This window comes from Lissotriton vulgaris, chromosome 2_1, assembly GCF_964263255.1.
Source record: "Lissotriton vulgaris chromosome 2_1, aLisVul1.2, whole genome shotgun sequence".
Taxonomy (NCBI): domain Eukaryota; kingdom Metazoa; phylum Chordata; class Amphibia; order Caudata; family Salamandridae; genus Lissotriton; species Lissotriton vulgaris.
Window position 1 is genome coordinate 919,983,505 of NC_141687.1, and position 17,623 is coordinate 920,001,127.

The 17,623-nt window shown below is 47.3% G+C and overlaps 1 protein-coding gene across 1 annotated transcript in view; it reads left to right on the plus strand.

Moving 5' to 3' along the window:
* Positions 1-17,623, plus strand: part of DNALI1 (dynein axonemal light intermediate chain 1) — a 232,748-nt gene that overhangs the window by 193,106 nt on the left and 22,019 nt on the right. The window contains exon 5 of the mRNA XM_086958738.1: positions 17,132-17,296. Coding sequence (XP_086814864.1) covers positions 17,132-17,296 — 165 coding nt within the window. The remainder of the gene's footprint in view (positions 1-17,131; positions 17,297-17,623) is intronic.

Genomic DNA, 17,623 nt, shown 5'->3' on the forward strand with positions numbered 1-17,623 from the left:
TGAAGAGTGGATGCTGCGCTGTAGAGTGAATGCTGCGCTGTAGAGTGGAGCGCTGCGCTGTAGAGCAGAATGCTGCGTTGTGTAGTGTTGCGCTGTAGAGTGGAGCGCTGCGCTGTAGAGTGGAGTGTTGCGCTGTAGAGGGAAGTGTTGCGCTGGAGAGTGGCGCGCTGTAGAGTGGCGCGCTGCACTGCAGACTGGACCGCTGCGCTGTAGAGTGAGTGCTGCTTTGTAGAGTGGAATGCTGCGCTGTACAGTGGTGTGCTAAATTGGGAAGGTCTGCGCTGTAAAGTGGAGTGTTGTGTTATGCTGCGCTGTAGAGTGGAGTGTTGCGCTGTAGAGTGGAGTGTTGCGCTGTAGAGTGGAGTGTTGCGCTGTAGAGTGGAGTGTTGCGCTGTAGAGTGGAGTGTTGCGCTGTAGAGTGGCGCGCTGCGCTGTAGAGTGGCGCGCTGCGCTGTAGAGTGGCGCGCTGCGCTGTAGAGTGGAGCGCTGCGCTGTAGAGTGGAGCGCTGCGCTGTAGAGCGCTGCGCTGTAGAGCGGAGCGCTGCGCTGTAGAGCGGAGCGCTGCGCTGTAGAGTGGAGCGCTGCGCTGTAGAGTGGAGCGCTGCGCTGTAGAGTGGAGCGCTGCGCTGTAGAGTGGAGCGCTGCGCTGTAGAGTGGAGCGCTGCGCTGTAGAGTGGAGCGTTGCGCAGTGGAGCGCTGCGCTGTAGAGTGAATGCTGCACTGTAGAGTGAATGCTGCACTGTAGAGTGAATGCTGCACTGTAGAGTGAATGCTGCACTGTAGAGTGGAGCGGTGCGCTGTACAGCAGAATGCTGCGTTGTCTAGTGTTGCGCTGTAGAGTGGAGCGCTGCGCTGTAGAGTGGAGCGCTGCGCTGTAGAGTGGAGTGCTATACTGGGGAGTTCTGTGCTGTAGAGTGGAGTGATGCGTTGTGCAGTGCTGCACTGTAGAGTGGAGCGCTGCGCTGTAGAGTGGAGCGCTGCGCTGTAGAGTGGAGCGCTGCGCTGTGGAGTGCTATACTGGGAAGTTCTGTGCTGTAGAGTGGACTGCTGCATTGTAGAGTGGAGTGTTGCGTTGTAGAGTGGAGTGTTGCGTTGTAGAGTGGAGTGTTGCGCTGTAGAGTGGAGTGTTGCGCTGTAGAGTGGAGTGTTGCACTGTAGAGTGGAGTGTTGCGTTGTAGAGTGGAGCGCTGCGCTGTAGAGTAGAGCGCTGTAGAGTGGAGCGCTGTGCTGTAGAGTGGAGCGCTGCGCTGTAGAGTGGAGCGCTGCGCTGTAGAGTGGAGCGCTGCGCTGTAGAGTGGAGCGCTGCGCTGTAGAGCAGAATGCTGCTTTGTGTAGTGTTGTGCTGTAGAGTGGAGTGCTGCGTTGTGTAGTGCTGCACTGTAGAGTGGAGCGCTGCGCTGTAGAGTGGAGCGCTGCGCTGTAGAGTGGAGCGCTGCGCTGTAGAGTGGAGCGCTGCGCTGTAGAGTAGAGCGCTGCGCTGTAGAGTGGAGCGCTGCGCTGTAGAGTGGAGCGCTGTGCTGTAGAGTGAATGCTGCAGAGTGAATGCTGCACTGTAGAGTGAATGCTGCACTGTAGAGTGGAGCGCTGCGCTGTAGAGCAGAATGCTGCGTTGTGTAGTGTAGCGCTGTAGAGTGGAGCGCTGCAGAGTGGAGCGCTGCGCTGTAGAGTGGAGCGCTGCGCTGTAGAGTGGAGCGCTGCGCTGTAGAGTGGAGCGCTGCGCTGTAGAGTGGAGCGCTGCGCTGTAGAGTGGAGCGCTGCGCTGTAGAGTGGCGCGCTGCGCTGTAGAGTGGCGCGCTGCGCTGTAGAGTGGAGCGCTGCGCTGTATAGTGAGTGCTGCTCTGTAGAGTGGAATGCTGCGCAGTACAGTGATGTGCTAAATTGGGAAGGTCTGCGCTGTGAAGTGGAGTGTTGTGTTGTGTAGTGCTGCGCTGTAGAGTGGAGCGCTGCGCTGTAGAGTGAAGCGCTGCGCTGTAGAGTGGAGCGCTGCGCTGTAGAGTGGAGCGCTGCGCTGTAGAGTGGAGCGCTGCGCTGTAGAGTGGAGCGCTGCGCTGTAGAGTGGAGCGCTGCGCTGTAGAGTGGAGCGCTGCGCTGTAGAGTGGAGCGCTGTAGAGTGGAGCGCTGCGCTGTAGAGTGGAGTGCTGTAGAATGGAGTGCTGCGTTGTGTAGTGCTGCGCTGTAGAGTGGAGCGCTGCGCTGTAGAGTGGAGCGCTGCGCTGTAGAGTGGAGCGCTGCGCTGTAGAGTGGAACGCTGCGCTGTAGAGTGGAGTGCTATACTGGGAAGTTCTGTGCTGTAGAGTGGAGTGTTGCGTTGTAGAGTGGAGTGTTGCGCTGTAGAGTGGAGTGTTGCGCTGTAGAGTGGAGTGTTGCGCTGTAGAGTGGAGTGTTGCGCTGTAGAGTGGAGTGTTGTGCTGTAGAGTGGAGTGCTGCGCTGTATAGTGAGTGCTGCTCTGTAGAGTGGAATGCTGCGCTGTACAGTGGTGTGCTAAATTGGGAAGGTCTGCGCTGTAAAGTGGAGTGTTGTGTTGTGTAGTGCTGCGCTGTAGAGTGGAGCACTGCGCTGTGGTGTGCTGCGCTGTAGAGTGGCGCGCTGTGCTGCGGACTGGAATGCTGCGCTGTACAGTGGTGTGCTAAATTGGGAATGTCTGCGCTGTAAAGTGGAGTGTTGTGTAGTGCTGCGCTGTAGAGTGGAGCACTGCGCTGTAGAATGGAGCACTGCGCTGTAGAATGGAGCACTGCAATGTAGAGTGGAGCAGTTCTCTGTAGAGTGGAGCACTGTACTGTAGAGTGGAGTGCTGCATTGTATAGTGCTGCGCTGTAGAGTGGAGTGCTGGGCTATGAAGTGCTACACTGTAGACTGGGGTGCTGCGTTTTGTAATGCTGCGCTGTAGAGTGGAGCGTTGCACTGTAGAGTGAATGCTGCGCTGTAGAGTGGAGCGCTGCGCTGTAGAGTGAATGCTGCACTGTAGAGTGAATGCTGCGCTGTAGAGTGGAGCGCTGCGCTGTACAGCAGAATGCTGCGTTGTGTAGTGTTGCGCTGTAGAGTGGAGCGCTGCGCTGTAGAGTGGAGCGCTGCGCTGTAGAGTGGTGCGCTGCTCTGTAGAGTGGAGCGTTGCGCTGTAGAGTGGAGTGCTATACTGGGAAGTTCTGCGCTGTAGAGTGGACTGCTGCGTTGTAGAGTGGAGCGCTGCGCTGTGAAGTGGAGCGCTGTAGAGTGGAGCACTGTGCTGAGAGTGGAGCACTGTGCTGAGAGTGGAGCGCTGCGCTGTAAAGTGGAGCGCTGCGCTGTAAAGTGGAGCGCTGCGCTGTAGAGTGAATGCTGCACTGTAGAGTGAATGCTGCGCTGTAGAGTGGAGCGCTGCGCTGTAGAGCAGAATGCTGCGTTGTGTAGTGTTGCGCTGTAGAGTGGAGCGCTGCGCTGTAGAGTGGAGCGCTGCGCTGTAGAGTGGAGCGTTGCGCTGTAGCACTCTGCACTCAGCAACAATCTGCACTTTGTGTTCAGTGGCCATTTGCACCTTGCATTCAGTAACAATCTGCTGTCTGCGCTTAACAACAATATGCACTGTGCATTTAACATTGTACACTTAATAGCGATCTGCACCCTGCACTCATTAACAATTTGCACTTTGCACTCAGAAACAATCTGCGCCCTGCACTTAGCAGCAAACTGCTCTCTGCACTTAACAATAGACACTCTGCACTTAACAACAATGTGCATTTTGCATTCAATACCAGTCTGCAGTTTACACTACTATGTACTTTGCCCTTAACAATACATATCGCTCTATTACATACAACTCAACAGCAGACATCCACTACAACACATACCATTCTATTACAGCATACACCATACTACAAGCTAATCCTTGAGACAATAAAAAAGCTTTCTAAAACAACAATACGTTTGTTAAGTAAGGCACATATAGCTTCAATGAAGGGCAAATGCTTAACCAATTGTAAGGCATACAGCTATTTACATCGAGATGGCACTTCCCTGTTGTTGCGAAATATGTTTTTGCTTAGACATTTAGTTTCGTTCTTAGCCGTGCTTACACATTCAGTTTCATTTTCAGTCATGCATGGACAGCTGGCTTCAATTTGGACACACGCAACTGTTTCAAACGACAACATTTATCCATTTAGATGCTATATATTCGTAGAAACTTTCTTATAACATAAAAGCCATTTTAGCACAAACAAAGCGTTTTTAAACTCATGTAACTCAGACATTATTAATTTTTCTTTAAAAGGACTTAGAACATTAGGTGTGTTTTAAATAGCCTTTAAAAATAACTACAATTCTTCTGAACAAAAAATGTTAAGTTATCATTCTCTTTATGTGTTGCAGTTTACGCTTTCACAGCTGCAAAATACATAAAGAAACACAAAATAAAAGCTCAAACAACTAAAAGGTATATTAGCAATTCCATCCTATTCATTAAGTGCTTTTGCAATCTCACTTAAACAAAGTAACTTCACATTCTCATTATTATTCTGTATTGCAGTCTATGACCACGCAGTTTTTAAATCACAAACAGTCTTACAAACCAACTAATGCTCAAAATAATATGCCATATTGTTAGAAAAGTACAATTCATTTACACGTTATTAATACTTATTACGTATACACTGTTCTATAACTAATCTACATTGCACATTCCTTTACAGTGTGCGCGCATCTTACTACAGCATGCGCCCTCACAGCGTGCACCTCTAGACAGTGTGCACCACTTTATAGTGCAAATTTCCTACAATGCCCACCCCTCTACAATGCGCACCTTACTACCAGTGGCGTAACAAAACTTGAGGGGGCCCCCCTGCAAAGCACATGGATGGGGCCCCCCCACCCTGGCGGCGCGGCCCACCATCAGCTTCCTGCTGAGCACCATATTGTGGCGATAGGACCCTCAATCTGCCTTTATACGCATTATAAAATGCAAGTACGCTCGCTGAGCCCTTGGATCACCCCTTACCACACTAAGGCTACACAATGGGCAACTGAAAACGGGCGACATTCACTCCCTCCGACCTTTGCTCATTCTTTCCAACCTTTCTTTTATTTCCTTTCTTATTCACTTCTTTCCTACTTCCCTTCCTTCCCTTCTCACTCTCCACTCTTTCCATTTCTTCCCCTCTCTTCCTTCTCCCTCAACCCTTTCTGTAGCTCCATTCTTCTTTTCCTTCTTTGTTCCTTCTCTTTCTCCCTTGCAGTCTTCTTCCTTTGCCCTATCACTCTCTCCCCATCTCCTTGCAAGCTTCCTTCCGTCTCTCCTTCCTTCATTTCTGCTTTACCACATCTCTATCTTTCTTCTAGCTATTCTTCCATACTTACCTTCCACCCTCCTTTCTTCTCTCCACCACTCCCTTTTCCTTTCTTCCTCCCTCCCTTCTACTCTCCTAACGGTTGTCTCCCCACCTGTCCTTCCTTCCATTCCGCTCTCTCCTTTCCCCCTTTCTGTCTTTAAGCACCCCCACCCCTCTTTTTTGCTCCGACTCTTGTTACGTAGTTGTATGTCTGGCCCAGCTTCATCTGAAGTGCAGCAGACACCCACTAAGGATTATCATAAATCATTTAGCAATGTTTTGTTCTGGTCTCACATGTAACTAACAACGCAATTAATATTTTAATATTAACTTGCTTAATAAACCCTAACATCTCAGTTAACTCATTTATTGATGCCACTTGTCAGACTGGCTATGTGGCTCACGTCAATTTATAACAAAAGAGAATTTAAGACAGTAAGTAAAGACAGGTGTAAGACACATCCCTGACAAAAATCCACTGCAATTTAAAGAAATATGACTCTAAACTGCTTGATGAAGAGCCAGGCAAAAAGGCAGCGCTACCTAATGATGAATGCAGGATGTCAATGAGCTACAATGACATCCACACAAGTCTCCAAGAAGCATCATTTAATCATTATAGTCTAATACCTCCTGCTTTGAAGGAACTGCACTGGCTTTCCATTAAACTAAGAATTACATTCAAAGGTAATGTATACAAATCATTTCAAGTATATGGTCCTTTCTATCTCGGTTACTTGACCCCAATGTAAGGTAATGTATACAAATCATTTCAAGTATATGGTCCTTTCTATCTCGGTAACTTGACCTCAAATGTAAATCAGGAAACAACCTGAGGTCAAGCAGCACTAGTCCTCCAATAGACCCACAGGCAGATTAAAGCAGAATTACGGAAAACAGTGAGAGCTCAGGGGATGCTTTTTGGAATTCCTTGCACCACATCCTTGAAGTCATCGCCAAACTTTCATCCTCAACAAGGTACTGAAAAAAAAGTCATTCACAGAAACCTATGACCATGAGCAGACACTATTCAGGACCACCCATCACCCTTTTTATCATAGCGCTCCTCACGGTCCGTTGTCTCACAGTGTAACTCCCACCAATATCCATCTCAAATATTCACCCCTAACAGTTGCCCACGTCAGTCTTTAAGCCAAATGTTTATATTGTGAATTCCATCCCTCTCCTACTCGAAGTGCAAAGTTTACTTAGCAATAGGTTAGGGAATTACAAAAATTATAAAACAAGTACATAACTAGAACACTAAAGGCAAGTGAACAAAGTGTGTAACTTTCCTTGGTAGCAAATAGAAACTCCCCCCCAGCCCCATAAATGTAGGTTTTCCTTCCACATTACCAATTTGGATATAGATAATTTAAACCCATGTCAAATGTATGTTCTCCAAATACATCAACGGTTGCTCCCTGCCCATCCCCACACTGGATAGCTATTTATTACTACCCTTAACATGTCTAAACTCTCTACTAGATCAAGGTTGGGAATGCGTTCCAAACTTTGCAAATAACTGCACACTGCAGGTTTTCCACTATTTTTCAAGGCACCTCCCCCACACTCGAATGCCCACTCCACACCACTGAGATGTTTGCTCTACCATAAAATTACATCATGATTAAATCAAGTAGCAAGTGAAAATTCACGACTTTTGTAAACACTACATGCAACCTGTGGAGCGGCAAAATTAATCTTAGTTACGCAAATGGCTTTGGTAGTGACATCTGGTGTCAAACAAATGGAAATATCTGACAATTGACTTATTGTACATCCCTTAGTTTCTTGCTGTCAGTTTGTATCTGAAAAATACCCAATAGTCGCTAATTAATGCCACCTATATACAGTGTACAAAACAAGTGTAATATATGGCCAGTCAAGGGATGTACATCACCCTAAGCCAAAGGAAGTGATGGAGCGCTCATTATCCCTAGGTCAGTGTGCAAGTAACTCATACAGTCTGGACTCATACAGTCTAGGTATACTCTTTGCCTTCGGAGGCCTGTTGTCCTCTTTATTCCATTATACAATCAACACTGGAAGTCCCAGAATGTAAAATAAAAGACTGGGTAAGCTAGTCACTTGTGGACTGGGGGAACTTCAGCACTCTGATGCAATATTTGCTACCTCCCCTAAAACGGCGCAATTTACAAATGCCCTCATTGCAGATTCCCTACCATAGCTTTCAAGTAATTGGGAGCTACATGCCACAGCTTCAGTCAGGTCTGTTTTTTTTTATCAAACATACTTTGTATGTAAGATTAGAAAGGACCCATATTTTTAAAAGAATACCGAAACTATAAACACCAGAACATAAAGTTGAAATGGAAACAAGGGCAGGTTGAACATGTCACAAATGGAATAGGTTACATTTAACAGCTATATAGGTGCCAAGTGTCCCAAGTTCATTTGTGGCTAGTTCGGTAAGTTCCTTTTTTTCTTCTTAGACTTGTAATCTTATTTAACCCAAAATAAAAATAGGCCTACAAGTCCTAAAATTCTAAGGAAAACCCGGGACCATACTAACAAATCGCCTGTGGACCTAGGAAAAATGGTAGGTAAGAATTGGTAGCTGGATAGCTTTTGTCTTCTAGGGCTACCTGTCCAAGAATTGTATCTTTTTCCTATCAGATGTTATGACTACTTTACTCAACAGTCATTGTGTGTCGACCTTGGAGGGGTGAAAGGCTGAAGGCGCATTGCTTGGGGCTTAAATAAAATATTTTTTCCATGCTGTGCCTTAACTGGATTCCAAGCTCCCGGTTCTGAATAAGCCGTTAATAGGCATGTTTTCAGTTCGGAAGGAATTACCCATTAGTGCCATGATGTAGTTATTTGTAGGCTATATAAAACGAAAAAGTTATTTCTAATAAAGGAAATACAAGGTAAACTGTAGTTTTGAAACGTCCTGCAGTACACACAGCTCACCTTTATGAATAGTGTGCCTATCACAGTATGTACTTCGCTGGACTGTTGATTAATGCCAGGCTAGGGGTGAGCTGAGCTGGGCCGGCCGGAAAGTGGGGCCCCGGCCTGCATGCGTCTGAGCCAAGCAGGTCCGGTCTGCACTCTCTGAATGCTGCCTCTCAGCTTTGCAGGCGGGCCGTGAGCTGCTGCGGCAGTGGGTAATTAATTACCTTGGAGGCTGGCTGAGTGGCCTGGTTGCCCGCCTCCGGCCTCAGCTCAGATTCCAGTCACTGCATATTTCTTCTGTTCGTTATACTTTTTTGCAATGCAGCGCTTTAAAAGTGCGCTGCGAAAAGTGTAACGAACAGGAGAAATCTGCAGTGGAGTGGAGTGGCAGGGGCCCATACCAGGATTCCATTGCCACCACCCACCTCTCTGAGTCTCTCCACTCCGACCTCGGGACGGTGAGCGGCACCACACCACCAGGGAAGTAGCTTGCGTTTCGGACCACTACTCCTGCCCTGCTTCGGACATACTCACGTCTCACGACACAACAGGACACTCACCTGCAGCAGAAGACAGGACGAGCGTAGCCACCAGGCAGGGGCTGGTACTAGTAGTACTCTAGTATAATTATCCTGGCACAGCGCGGCTGCACCCTTCTCAGGAGTCAGTACTGGTACAAATCACGCGCACTTTTAATTACAATGCGCATGACTATGGCACCAGCCCCGCCCCCACCCCGTAGACGCGGCACCGCGCACGCAGATGCACCATTTAATTATGAGTACGGGCGTACGGACTGCGCACTATTTAATTCATTTATTAATTAAATAGTTAGAGACCGTCACCGTGGTGTGCGTGTACAGTTTAATTTATGGGGACTTGTGGAGGCCTCAGGCAGTGCGTGCAGTTAACTTGAGCACCATTTTATTTGCGAAGATTGAGGCTTGCTTGCACTGCAGCTGTCTCCCTCAGCTGACAGTGAGGGGGCCCCTGGAGGAGCGTGGGGGGCCGGGGCACCCCGCACTGCGGGGCCTGCGGGGCCCTGTGTTAGCCCCTGCGTGCAGGGTGGCTGGGGCCTCTCAAAGTATAAAGTCCACTCTGTCGAGCAACTGTTGGATGAAAAGTCCCTCGCACAACCAGAAAAAAGCAACTCTTATTAGCGCTCCAAAAGTTAACGTTAAAAATCTTTATTCATGCCATTTTCTCTTCATTCTTTTTCTTGAAATTATCAATATCAGGATTTCCGTCCTTTTACAGCATTCTTTCCATTTAACAATAATTTCAGCTCTAGCTCCTCCCCAGACTCTTGACAGGCATCCCTTCCACAGAAGTTTAAGTGAGTCATGCATTAAACTGAGGCAACGTCCTCCACAGACTTTTAAATCACTCATATTAAAGAAGCATTTGCAATGCAATAGATCTCGCGTTTACGCAAGTTTAAGCCATTGGCATTGTAAATGACAATGCCTTTTATGTTTTAAAACCAAAACATAAATAAAAAGCATTGTCATTTATAATGCCAATAGCATAAACTAGTGTAAATACGAGACCTATCCTCTCCATCCATCCATCCCCTCCACTCCACTCCACTCCACTCCACTCCATCCATCCATCCATCCCCCCACTCCATCCATCCATCCATCCCCTCCACTCCATCCATCCATCAATCCACCCATCCATCCATCCATCCCCACTCCATCGCTATCATCTTGCAAATCACCTTTATACACCAATACAGACTTTGTTAAAAATGTAATGCAACACATTGTCATATACAATGCCAATAACTCAAACTTTAATGCTGCGAGACCTATTGCATTGCAAATGCTTGTGTATTATTGTATTTAGCCATGCTGCTATACAGCATGTCTACAAATCAAAGCCAAAGTCTGCAATGGCCATGCTGTATTGTAAGTAAGGATCCCTGCTTTCCGATGTTGCTGATTTTTACAGATAAATACAGACAAAAAACATTTCTTTTCTTGTCTGTATTTATTTTTAAATGTGGATAAAAATACTGTCTGCCATGACTGCCAGGCCAATAGCTGTGTGGATTAATAGGTAAGGGTGCTAAAAAAGAAAGGACTTTTGGTAAAGAGGCTTTAACAGCAGTAGATATGTACAAGGTTAATACTGAAATTTGCATATTTTCTTTTAAGTGCTTTGATGTATTTTCTGTGGGTGTGTTAACAGCATTGAAACCTACTAGGGGTTCAAGCATGAGTGCATATTTACCGGTTAAATAAAGTGGAAATATACTAATTTCAGCTTCATTTTTTCACAAAAGCCAAAATAAATATGGATAAATACAGATAAATTTAGTAAAAAATAAATATGGATAAATACAGAAGAAAAGGTCAAAAAAATAAATACCATACAACCGGTAGCCCTAATTGTAAGTGAAGAATATGTGTTATGTTATGTCATATTATATTTTATCATGATATCCGAGATTTCCATAGCACTGTATTGTTTTTGGGTTAGACGACCCTTGATAATTTGCAGTTTATAAACTAGGGTGCTCTCACCAATTAGATTTTTTGTACTGATGTTGAAGTATAAAAACATATCCATGCAATTGTGTTACTCTGAAATGTGGACATTACATAGACGCACTGGCGTAACGAAATTTGAGGGGGGGGGGGGGGGAGGCTGGTGTTTACTCTGGTGTTTGTTGTAGTGGGTTAAAATCCCGGCAATACGAAAAATAAAAATGAGTGCGATTAGCCCTGCCTCCACAGGGTGGCGACAAAGATCGTAAAGTCCAAACCAGTTACAAAATGCATTTTTTCGGCTGGAAACATTCATTGCCCGCACTTGGTTGGAAGGAGAAAAGATGCATTCCAAGACTATCTACAAAGAGCATCTGGCCCTTTACCAACCGCTTCTTTCATCCTGGAATCGAGACACAAGTACCTTCCTTTTCAGTGAAATCACGGGATCAAAGAGAAGTTATTTAAAAACGTTAAAGAGCACCTACGATTCTTGTTCATGTATTTCATTTGGTGCTAAATATGTAACTTGCTGCCACTTCCGAACTCTTTGCTATCCATAGGTATTTACATTGTATAGGGGAGTCCACACACTTGCGGGAGAAAAAGTTCAAAGCAGAATCAGCACAGACAGGTGTTTTTTATGGCAAGAGTTCGTCTCCCCGCTGTCTCTATTCTTGAGGTAGCAGTGCGGGAGGTACACATGCCAGGCAGGCCCCTGCAGCTAGTACGGTACACATGCCAGGCAGGCCCCTGCAGCTAGTACGGTACACATGCCAGGGAGGCCCCTGCAGCTAGTACGGTGTAGGAAGGGCTCCAGCTCAGCCTACGGCCTCTTTCCAACTATGAAGTGTCCTTCAAAATATGATGTTATTGCCGCTGGTCCGGGAGTCTAGGCCGCACGTCCATCAGTCTGGCCTGCTTGGTGGGTGCGGTGCGCTGCGTGCAGCATTAACCACATGGGGCACTTATGATGCTTAAGGACCGGAGCCGCAGGGACTACCCCACCCACCACGCGCGCGGATGTTTATTGAGAACTCGCGTGATATAAGGATGCACTCATTTGTGCCAGATTAGGGGGACCACGTAGCAGTTCCCACTCTCTTGTTAGCAGAGGCCCCGCGCAACTATAGCCAAATTTGGTGGGGGGGGGGGGGGGGGGCTGAATCTTTAAGCAATAGTCAGAGTGGAGCCGCAGGGGCTCTTAGAAGGGGCGAAACAACAACGATGCCTCATTAATATGCAAATGGTCTTTTAAAGACCTGTGAAGTACTCGGGTATGGCTGTGTGTGTTTGGGGGGTGGGGGGAGACGCTAAAGCCCTTTGAGTCTGATCAGATGAATGAACGGTAAAGGATACATCTTTGTCTCTTGGGCTCAGCAGAGTACACTCAAATCTGTCAAGTTTCCCAGGGCCATAATTGATGTGCTGTTCCAGTCCAGGTTTTTTACTTTGAATTCTGGGTGGAGCGTCGTTACACCATAAAGTCCCTGAGTCTTGTGGAGGGTGATGGGTTTCTCAAGGGATGGTACTGGGTCTGGCCATCGCGTTCCACCTGGGGGTTCGGGGTGTCTGATAGCCTTCTCTCCTGATGTGTTGTGAAGTCTTCTCCCACTTGGCCATGTTCTTCCTTGGCCCTGGGTGACCCTGCCGTCTGGGGAGTTGTATAGGAAGACCTTGACACCCCTCCTCCTCCTTCTTCACTTTCCTCTGCGCCTGTATCTTCGGTCCCTACTTTGGCGTATGACTGCATGTGAGACGGCTAAGTGTGAGATGTTCCGGGTGACCTCGTTGTACCCTCTTCTGGCAGCTATCATTGTTCTGCACCGCTATACAACTGTCCAGCGGTTTCGTTGAAATGGAAGCTGAAACGTGCTTCCTGGGAATAGGTCTTTGACTAGTACATGGTTTCCCACTTGGAGACACAGACCTTCACACCCAGCCTTGCGCTTGCCTTGTCATTGGATGCCTTTCACCTTTGGAGGGTTTGCTGGTTGTTCATCGCTGGAGGCCTCCATGGCGGATGGTGGGGGATTGAGGGATTGGCCATGTGTCCCATGCTAAGGCGGCCAGGAGCTCACCCTGTTGTAGCGTGCGGGGTCTGCTTTTACACTCTAAAGAATGAACAGATGGCCCACTCTAATGGCTGTTCGTTGAAATGGGCTATCCGAATAACTTTGTTCAAAGTTCTCATAAATTGTTCGTACTCCCTGTTGGCTTAAGGCCACCTTGGGGTGACAATCTTTTGCCAGATGTTTAGAGATCGATGATACGCAGCCATCACTTGCCCCTGAAATGGCGGACTTTTATCTGTCAACAGTTCCATCAGGAGTCCATGGATGACCATCATTTTTTCAAACTTGGGAAGGACCTTGCTGGCTGCATGGATGTTATCGAGCTCTACTTCCGAATACTTTGAGTAGTCGTCTATGAGGACAAGAGTGTATTGCCCATCATGGAGGCATCTGAAATCTAGGCTTACGCAGACCCTCTGTTGCTGTGGTCCATGTTCAGTGATGACTGGTGCTGGGAGGTCCGGGTGTCAGGGGCCCCAGCCACTTGGCACCAGGGGCAGGACCGTACTTTTAGTTCCACAAGCTCATCTATGAGGGAAAACCAGACCTTGCTGCAGAGCCATCTCTTTGTCCTGACCATACCTTGATGGCCAGCATGTGCCAATTGGACAACCTGGGTGGCCAGGCTTACTGAGATCACAATCCTGTGTCCTCGGAATAGGGATCTATCCGGGTCTGCGGCCAGATTGTGGTGTACTTGATAGAGAGAATTGAGAATTCTCTGGGCCTTAGGTGTCCGCTGACCTGAATGGTTTCTTAGTTCTTCCCACTGCCCAGACTGGACAGCAGCTAGGGCTAGTTGTATGCACTCATCTGTGTCAGTGGCCTGATGTATGGTTTCCAAGGACACTGGTAATGGTTGGGACCGGCCAGTGACCTACGAAACGTACTCCTCTGTTTCTTCAGCTTTGTCAACACTCTGAGCATGTTGTGGCAAGTAGTTGCCCGGGTTATTGGTTCCAGGATGGTATTCTACTTTCCAGTCAGCTTCCTGTAGTTGTAACATCCACTTCTCGATGTGTGGTGGTGGTTTTGAAGAAATGCTTTGAAACAGGGGGATCAGTGACTTGTGGTTGGTTCTCACCACAAAGGAATGCCCGTATTCGTAGAGGTGAAAGTAGTGGCACCCCCAGTATATGGCAATTCCCTCTTTTTCAATCTGCGAATAGCGCTCCGTTGGTGTCCATGATCATCTGGCATACACTACTGGTGCTCACTCACCGCACTCTTGCTGTTGTCAGCACTGCCATCAGCCCTTTTGGACTGGTGTCCACTGCCAGGGTAGTCCATCTGGAGGGGTTGAATTCACCAAAGTGTTGTTGGCTGAGAGTGCATCTTTGGTTGCTTGAAACGACCGCTCCTGCTGTTAACCGCATGTGCAGGTAGCCGAGTATTTTGTGAGGAATTGCAGAGGCCTCATGAGTGAAGTTAGTTCTTTTATAAATTGGCCACAGTAGTTAACCATCCCATTAAAAGCCTCTGACTTCCAAAACATTAGATGGTTGGGGGGGTACTTCTTTGCTGTCAGGCACTATTTCAGGGTGTGAGGCTACCCTTCTGTGGAGAAGTAGTACCCAAAGAAGCGGATCTTCTGCTTCATGAACTCACACTTGTCTTTGTGTAAAGTGAGCCTGGCCTGTTTTATTAATTGTTGTGCACCCCTCAACCTTTTGGATGTACTTTGACTATTGGGGGATAGCCTGAACTGTTATCGCTGATGTTGATGATTCTGGGCAGCCCAGCCAGCAACTCCTAAATGGTGTTCTGAAATACTTCTGCAGTGCTCGAGTAGAAAATGTAGTTATGTACCTCGATTCTTCAACCAGTTGGTGGTATCCTGACCAGAGGTCTACCTTGGAAAACAATCAAATTGTCAATGAGGAGGGGGTCAAGTGTTGCTCTTTTCGGATTGATACGTTCAGGAGTATCATGTCCATACATATTGAAACCTCACCAGGTTGCCTTGGTTTCCTGGTGACCACAATGGGAGATACTCATGGAGTTGGGCCGGTGACTTTCTTGATAATGCCAGCTTTCTCGAGTTTCTCTAGCTCTCTCTCCACCTTCAGTCTCATGTAATGCCAAAGGGTTACCGTCTGTAAGGTTTTGTTGGTATGGAATTTGACCACTTTCTCCTACAGCCGATGCCAATGAACAAGTCATTGAATTCTGCAAGAATGTGGGACAACTCTTCCGTGTGCACCCAGAGTACAAAATGGATGATTCCGAGTGCTTCCGCAGTATGGCAGCTAAGAAGCATGCCTTGGCCTCCTCTGGCCATATATACTTGGGAATCTACGGTTACCTCCCCAAGAGTTACTTTTGTCTCAAAAACACCTGGCATTGATAGAGGCCTAGCTAGGCCTTAGGCAAATACTCGAACTTTGGCCTTCTGCAGGGTTGGGGTTGCTGTCATTGCTTGGTAGGCACCAGCCGACATAATGTCAATGGAGGCACCTGTATCAATGATAGCTGTGAGAGTGCAGACCCTATTTTCCCTTTCCACTGTAGCAGTGGGCAGTTGGAGGTGGCAGCGTTACCTATGGTGAACACAGAGTGTACCGTGTACTCCGCTACATTGTTGTAATCCATGTCTTTGGTGGCTTCCATCATTTCGGGTATGGTCCTAACTGTAGGGTTTGGTTTTCTGTTCTTGGAAGACCGGCAGGCTTGCACAAAGTGGTTGTATTTGCAGCATGAAGCACACTTCTTCCCTTTGCCGTGGTAGTCACTAGCTCGGTGGGCTGCTTCTCCACAGTAGCTGCAGGTTCGTGTGGTCACAGGTGTGTTCTTTGACTGTTTTAACACTACCTCCATATGAGAGGCCCGGGCTTTGGATAATTTTAGGAGCACCCCAAGGTTAGACTGTCTCTTACTAACTCCCCTGACTCCTGCAAGATGTTCTCTCCTACTTTTGGGGAGGCATATCTCTGCAAAATCTGTCCTCATATTTCTTCCTGGTCATCCACAAATGCGCATGTGATTGGCAATTCTGTAAGTTGGGCATAGAAGTTGTCCAGTGACTCCTCAGGCCCTTGCCTGGTCTGCCTGTATATGAAGCACTCACTGTCTTGGTTGGTCATTGGTTCGAAATGGGCTGTGAGGGCAGCCACCAATGTGGTGTATGTTTTGAGGGAGGCTTCTGTGATGGTTTTGACAATTTTGTGTAATCCCTTGCCTCGAAGATAAAGTAGTAGTGCTCTTTTCCTATCTGCTTTGATCTCTGTAGCCTCAAAATGGAGTTTTGGGCACCTGTGTCGATAGGGCCACTTCAATGACAAGTGGCTCAAGGATAGGTATGTCCACCATTGCAATGTGTGATATGCCTCTTTCCTATGCCCACTTGTATTGGGCCTCGGATGCTTCTCCCGCCGTGGGAGGATGGCACTTTTCCTCTTGGGAGTGCTCGATTTGCTTGTCTTACTTCTCGAGGTACTGATTATGCATCTGTATATGTCTCCCTGCTTTCTTTTTTTCAAGTGAGGTCGTGTGCCATTGAGAGGTTTGTCTCACACTCACTGTGCATCATGTGCACTGGTGGCACTGTCTGGAGCTGGGCGGCCACTGTGTACATGGCGCACTGATGGGTAATTGCAGGTGGTGCGGTCATTCCTGCTGGGTGGAGGTGAAAGGTGTCGCTTATCGGTGGACCCCTCCAACCTTCCTCTCCAGTGTATGGCCACCGGCCCAGGGGTCTATGCCGCACAGCAGGGACCATCCCACCTAGCCACACTTTCACTTATTTATTGAGGGAGCTCATGTGATACAAAGATGCCCTCATCTGGGCCAGATCCGGAGTTCCACCTAGCAGTCCCCTCCACCCGCTTGTTAGTGTCGTCCAGTTGGTATACTGGTGAACACTACAATACCAACTTTTCACAGAAGCCACATCGTTCTGGCAAAGATGACCAATGATTAGGAGGGGCACAGTAGTTGAATATTGATTACAGAATGGAAGATAGTCTATATGTCGTGGACACAAATGTAAGGTAGGTCCATAATCAAGCAGTATTTCTCGGTCTAGAAGTTGATTGCTTATTAAGAAATCAAAAGACTTCTCTGGTCAGCACTTTCGAAAGTTGCTTTTGGTCATTCCCACACTGATCTCTCTACACAAAACACATTTGACAATTCTTTAAAATGTCAGTATTAAACTGACTCAAGAACGTAGCACATGATAGCTTGGGCAGAAATGAGATGGCCGCTGTTCTTCTACCTTGATGTGCATTGTCATATTGTTGTGAGAGGCATGAGCATGCTAATGCCTCCTTCCCTCCTGGTGTAGAAAATAATTTTGTGTTCCTGCCTTTTGTTTATTTTATCTTGCCTCTCTCCTCCCAGATTGAAGAGTTGGAAAACGAGAAAAGAGACCTTGAAAGACAAGTAAATGAGCAGAAAGCCAAATGTGAAGCAATCGAAAGGCGGGAAGCAGAAAGGCGGCAGGTGGAGGAGAAGAAACACGCCGAAGAGATCCAGTTCTTGAAACGAACTAACCAGCAGCTGAAGGTGAGTGATTTGTACTGTTCCTACGCTCAGAAATATCTACAGCATGAGTGTTCTTCACTCTGGGCTTCAAGCCAGAAGTGCTTTGTTGTGCCACTGCGTTAGGTGCGCACTTGATTTCACAATTTTTCAAATTTCACTCTACTGGACATACAATCTTAAGAATAATATTCTTCATAAATAATGGTGTTAGTTTGTGTTTGTATACCTCTTATGAGTAAATAGGTTCATTGTGCTTTACACTGCTCATTGCCATCTTTAAAGCAGGACTTACTGTACGACCTACACGAGTACTGATGAAGATTACACCAAAGAGATCCAGGATCAGAC